General features: G+C 34.2%; 1 protein-coding gene across 10 annotated transcripts; it reads right to left on the minus strand.

Moving 5' to 3' along the window:
* Positions 1 to 457: 457 nt before the first annotated feature.
* LOC146930423 (RING/U-box superfamily protein) lies at positions 458 to 5,288 on the minus strand. Of its 10 annotated transcripts, none has more exons than XR_015006366.1 (10): positions 5,138 to 5,225; positions 4,803 to 4,908; positions 3,280 to 3,789; positions 3,039 to 3,204; positions 2,655 to 2,952; positions 2,239 to 2,311; positions 2,008 to 2,098; positions 1,612 to 1,691; positions 1,075 to 1,388; positions 458 to 573 (listed from the first exon to the last, which is right to left on the minus strand). XR_015006366.1 is itself a non-coding variant. In XM_085701957.1 (9 exons), exons 1-9 carry the CDS (start codon positions 5,266 to 5,268, stop codon positions 1,134 to 1,136), a joined length of 1,710 nt encoding a protein of 569 aa, XP_085558083.1. In that variant the 5' UTR covers positions 5,269 to 5,288; the 3' UTR covers positions 458 to 1,133. The 10 variants fall into 10 exon arrangements, 5 of the variants coding, with proteins under 5 accessions (XP_085558083.1, XP_085558081.1, XP_085558086.1 ...); XR_015006365.1 differs by having other exon boundaries at positions 2,649 to 2,952; XR_015006368.1 differs by having other exon boundaries at positions 2,649 to 2,952; positions 5,045 to 5,225.
* Between the last annotated feature and the right edge of the window lie 931 nt (positions 5,289 to 6,219).

Here is a 6,219-nt window from a genome sequence, read left to right on the forward strand (position 1 = left end):
ATTCATTCGTGTAACAAAAAACAAACCAATTTGTCACTATGGATTGCAGACACGAATTTTTTATTCTCCCCAACATAAAGGGAAAAGCATATTAGATAAAGCTTACAGCACAATTCAGTGTCAGCTTGAATAAAAAGCAATCTTCTTTATCTTGGTGATAAAATATGGCAAACTCAATGTGTCACATAAGTTAGGCAATGGTCTCGTCATCAATGAAACGCAGCACAAAACAACACCAAATATGATACTGACAAGCAAACACTTGTAATAATATTATAGCGTGTTTGGTTTTGGTTTTATTCCACCACATTTTTGCCGTGATTTTGAGAAGCTAGTATTTGTAGCTTCAAATGGAAATCCCATCGTGTAACTAAACAAGGTTAAGGAAATGTAAGTGATTGAATGTAATTACATTTGTTGGTAACTTATCGCTATTAAACACAGAAACACCTTCATGTAAGTAAAGTAACTACATATTGCATCCAAATAATTAAATTGTAACGTGTTATAATTTTCAGTGATTCCTCCATAAGCAGCACTCCAAATTGAAGATGTGGAAAATCTGCTCTAGTCCTAGAAAATAGAAGGAAATACATCTCCATGTAAGTAAAGTAACTACATATTGCATTTGGCATGCTCATCAATGATCAAACTCTAACACAACCTAATAAACACATTTCCTCAACCCTTCACTCTCACTTTGACCTAAAGCAAAATCATTGTGTCACACCCAAGCCTACAAAAAAGAAAGCCAAAAACCCTTCTGGTTTTCATGTGCTGAAATATCCATCAGTACCTATGAAGCACAAACACTCATCGGATTAGATGTGTCCCGGTGTCGGACACGTGTCACGTCTGACACAAACATGACACCGACACATAATTTCACTGAATTATGTGATTTTCTCAAATTATTTGCAATGTCAGCGTGTCGTGTCCAATGTCCGTGTCTGTATCCGTGCTTCATAGATCAGTACAAATAAGCAAACAGAAATTCCATAGCAAGAGAAGCTATATTCATAAGCTGTACAATGAAGTCCCATATAGATGTGTGATTAAAGTTAAATTCCCTACCCTATACACAATAAGTTATGCAGGCACTAGCTTTGTCATGAGAAGCAAATACTATCAATTCAGCTTTGATTTGAGTCTCGTTGATTTTGCACTATAGATTGATTGTGGTTGGATTGGCCTGAACGTGGCGTTGTTACTGTTCGAGGCTGTTGTCCTGCTTGTGTCATCGGTAGAGGGCCATGCTGTTGCTCTAATGAAGCCTGCCATCTCCTTCTCCATCTGAAAAACTCCACAAGCATAGAACTTCCACTCATTACTACACCGAAACCAGCAAATGTTGCAAGAAGGATTGACAGAACTGCTTGCACATGAACCTGCAAGTGACAAATATCTTAAAAAATCAGAAATCAGGATTCTAATGTTTCTCTATGTAGGGATTTTTCTCAAGTGAAAAGTACATGTAAGTTTAGATACTTATTCGTTAGAACGAATCGGGATTTGTCTGATTGAATTAGGATTCAAGATGAGCATTATCAATCTTTTTCTCAAATGAAAAGTACAAGTAATAAGAATATAGTTCACGAAGAAAGCGGTTACCAAGGAGTAAAATATATGCGCGAAGAGAACCACCAGAGCAAACTGGAAGGATGCATAAATCCATATGAACCTGCTCCTCACTGGACACAAATTTAAACAAAATAATGTCAGGGTTGTGGCATGAATGAGTGAAGCTCAACTTAGCATTAGCATCATGAAAATATTGAAATTAGCAAGATTAAGTATAATCACATGTATCAATTGGATTCAATTTAGTATTGAATCGAGATACAACTTGCATGTATACCATGATATACAAAAGTTGCAATGGTTTGAATCTATTACGCACATGACCAACTGACTTCGACTGATCTACTATTATAAATAAATTCAAAATGGATGATGAGTTCTCTTAAAAAGTAAATTGATAATATTATCAATGTGTTGCAAACCTACCCATGGTTGATGATGTCATGGAGGAGAGCAGGCCTAATACACAGGAAAATGGAAGAGATATGGCAATTGCACCAGTTCCCATTTTCGTCACCTACAAAAAAGATAAAATCAGAAGCTACTTTGGTATTCAATAATTTAGAGATTTTTAAGAAAAGCAGAAGCTATTTTTGTACTAGACTTCTAAGAAAATTTCAAAATTTGACAGTTCATTGTTGGAGAATTGTTTCTTACCAACAATTGCTCAAGAAAACAAAAATAGGCCAACATGCTAACAATGACAAGCACCGGAACTTCTTGCCAAACCCTACAAAATTGAGCAGACAAATAAAATGGTTCATGATTCTTGAGGATTTTATGATATCCATGAAGCTCCTAATCGAAGCATATAGCCATAACTCACTCATTCATTGGAAATCAGAAAAGATCTTTATTGGATTTGGGTTGTGTGAAGTTACAACCCCGTCACTGCACACAGTCAGCCATATCTGGATTAGACGGTCTAAAATCTAACATACCGAACTTGAAGTCTGATCACACGATCCAGATGTGGCTGACTGCGTGCAGTTACACTGCACACAAGCCAAATCCATGTTTATCATACAAAACTAGTATAAACTTTTCTGAAACAAAAGTCGACATGCCTGTACCCGTTTACATCTTCAGGCTGAGCTCGACTGAATCCACCATTCCGATTTCGAACACTTTGGATCCGTAATAGAGTGACAGGAAGGTTTGTAACCTCCGTTTTGCAGACATCACATGTCTTGTTACCCTTTATACTAAACCATTTAATAGCACATTCTTTGTGAGCCAAAGCAAGTTCACCTTTACAGCTACATTCCAACTTGAAGGTCTCACCTCCTTCACATAATTCAACCAGACAGATTCTACACACCGCCTCTTCTTCAGGTATATCTTCACCATCATCATCATCATCTTTGATTTCTGAACCAAGAAAACATTTGAAAATAAAATTCTTCCATTTTTCATGAATGTGGATGCAAGTGTTAATAATGAGATATATACTATACCAGTATCCTTTGGCGGGGACGTCTTCAACAATTCATTTCCTTCCTTTACTCGAGGAGTAGAAGGAACAACGCGAAAAAAAGAATCCATCCTCCTTATACTTTTGTCCTTGCTGTTATTGGCAGGCATTGAAAGAGAACGCGCTATCTTTCGCCGAGTCTCTTTTTTCTGCAAAAGAAACCAACAAGTTAAAATGATGGTAACATTATTATTTTCGTAAGATAAGTTGGAAGCAAATCATACACTGAGAAGACCACCAACACTTCCATTTCCACCATGAGTAGATTCAGGGTTTGAATGTCCAATTTCTCCTAATGGCAATGATGAAGTTCTTTTCATCCTAGGAGTAAATATTTTACCAAGCGACAATGATCTTGATATTAAAGGCTTTTCTCGAGTGCTTGAAGAGGAAACTTCCCGAGTTGGTGTATTCGCCTTCTCAATATCTGCCGGTGTCCTATACCTGAAACTCAATTTTGGCAGCATCTTTCTTATGGATGATTTGCTTTTTGGTGTTGCAGATCCAGGAGAGTTATTTGTCGGAGCATCGACCGAGCGAGAAGTCATAAGAAAATTCACTCTCTTGGGAGTAGGAGCTGGAGTAGGACTTGGTGTCATTGGCATTTTGATTGCAACAAAATCTTCTGAACACTCTTCTGGTGTTCTTGATGGTATTTCTAGGAGAAGATTTTGTTTCTTCCTGGGAGGAACATGTGATGTTTCTTCAGTTATACCCATTGAATCATCATCATCCTATAAATACAAAATGAAATAGACACAATAAGTGATGCAAGCAATAAAATATAATTTAGCTGCATAACAAAATCATAGTTATCTTGAAATTCACCGAGTAAACCGTCATTTTAATCACTAAATATGTGAGGTGGTGTCGCTACAGTTCTCGAATGTATCAAAATTACAAAATTGTCAGCGAGTGTGTCTTCTGTTCGTAACTTCACTTGCCATGAAACTAACAGAAAACACATCTTATGACTAAACTAACCGATGAAAGACACATACGAGAACCAAATTGACTATTAAAAGATACATTCAAGTATGTTTGTGTAATTTTGATAACCGTCTCATACATTCAAGGACTAAAATGATTTTTTACTCAAAATTAACCAAACTACAATACAATTGAACTGATTAAAAGTGGCCAACTAATTTTATCTGTTTTCTCAGCAAGCAGATTCTCCCATTCATCTATACCGACAAAGTACTATAGTTTTTGACATAATGGTATTTATGTAATGAATGAATAAAACAATGCAAAAATATATTCTTATAGATTAAATATCTGCGTGAAGACACATTTACCAAATGAATTAAAAATCAAAGAATCAAATATACTGTCAGAAATTCAAACCACTGATCGTTGATAACAAATATCAGCTAGAGATGATTCATTTTAGATTGGTAATTTGGTCTTCTAGCTAATACAAAGTTAAAAATCTTTTCAACTGCATAATTCAAAGTAAAGGAAACAAAAATAGATCAAAAGCTCCAAATTTTTTGGAAAACAAATTACAAAATAATATTAAAATTTGAAAACCAACAAAAGGATACTATTCATTATAAAACAAAATCCCAGAAAAGCAAACTCCACCACCATAAGGATTGGTTTGAGTGTTGGTGGAACATGTCTACTATAGACATAGCAACAAAAAAAACACAAACCTTAAAGAACCTTAGTAAGAAGAAACATCATCACTCCAAAAGAACCAAAACAAAGAGAAGAAGGAAAAAAAGTTGAAACAAAGTACCTTGTGAATAACAGGAGGAAGAGAAACTGTTCTTCTGCAAGAAGTATCATCATCATCATGTTCATGATCCTCAGTGACATGTTTATTTTCTTCAGAACTCATTTTGCTATTTGCAAAAGAATGAAAACAGAAACAAAACAAAACCAGAATAACTTGGAAGTTTAAAAACGAAGCAAAATAAGTATAAGTAGTAGTAATAGTAAAAATATGTAAAATTTTTCAAAAACCAATGATAGCCATACCACTTAGTTAATAGTTATTGGCTAGTGGATGGTATGGTAGTAATAATAATAATGAAAGAGACAAGAATGTGATTAAGATTTAAGCACACAAACCAAGTTATTTTGTTTGCATTAAATGACACATAACACAATTTGGTAACTTCATCAGTACTGATGTTGTTGTGTGGGGTACCCTGCTGCCACTTTCTCTTGAGTCTCCGGTGCGCGCGGACTTTGTACCTCATTCTCTTGGCTGCTCACTGTTCAGATAATGGTTTTTTTTTTTTTTTTTTTATCAGAAACTCACACACACAACTGTAACGGTTGAGAGCAAGATCAAGATATTCGATATAATAGTACGGTAAAGTAAATAATTTTTTTATGGATTTGATTTATATCGATGAATAATTTTAATCAATTATAATCGTCAAATTATTAAAGTTATTGACAATATGTTAGGTGCATCAAAATTAAACTGAAATTGCTAACTAGTTCTCATGAGATATTAATTGAAAAACAAAATAAATAATTTTTTTTATATTTTTAAAAGATTGACTACATAAATTTTAAGATAAATGTATTTTATTTGATTCTTTAACAAGTGTTTCGGAGAAATTTGATGGCATATTTCATTAATATATTGGTACAACCTAATGATAGTAGTTATCTGTCAAAATAAAAAACTTGATGATACTAATGTAGCTTTACTCAAAGTCAAAAGAATAAAGGAAAAAGAGGGTAGAGAAAGTTAGGAGGAAAAAATAATAAAAGATGCAAGCTTTCGATCACATTCACACTAGCTCCTCCTATGTCTTGGAAGTGTTTGGATAAAATGTTGCACACAATACACTATAGTCTCTCCAACGAAGATATTCAAGTGAGTTTTATCGAATGATGAACTCGTTTTTCACTCTCCATTGGAGAAATTTAACGTTGTGGTGTGGTATAGCAGGTTCCATAAAATGTAACCTAATCATTTCGATATTTTTATGAGTTAGGATTTATGAACATCGAAAAGTCTACTACAATGATAAGAAAATGAGTCGAAATCTATAATCTCTTCATGAGATATTTTTATTTATGTCACTGAATCCCTTCCTATTGAAATCAAAGAGTTAAGGGAAAAAAAAGGTTAAAATGTAAATCAATAGTTTATATGAGCAAATCAATATGGTTAAATTTTTACATAATATGGT

This window comes from Medicago sativa, chromosome 4 (assembly GCF_051527215.1).
Source record: "Medicago sativa cultivar Bolivia chromosome 4, Bolivia_mono, whole genome shotgun sequence".
Taxonomy (NCBI): Eukaryota; Viridiplantae; Streptophyta; class Magnoliopsida; order Fabales; family Fabaceae; genus Medicago; species Medicago sativa.

What these genes read in the sequence shown, in the direction of transcription:
- LOC146930423 (XM_085701955.1), bottom strand. Translation starts at nt 5,268, where the DNA reads ATGAGGTACAAAGTCCGCGCGCACCGGAGACTCAAGAGAAAGTGGCAG. An exon ending in TTCCTCCTGTTATTCACAAG is followed by an intron (nt 3,790 to 4,802) that starts GTACTTTGTTTC and finishes TTGTATTTATAG; the next exon opens with GATGATGATGATTCAATGGG. An exon ending in GTTTTCTTGAGCAATTGTTG is followed by an intron (nt 2,099 to 2,238) that starts GTAAGAAACAAT and finishes TCTTTTTTGTAG; the next exon opens with GTGACGAAAATGGGAACTGG.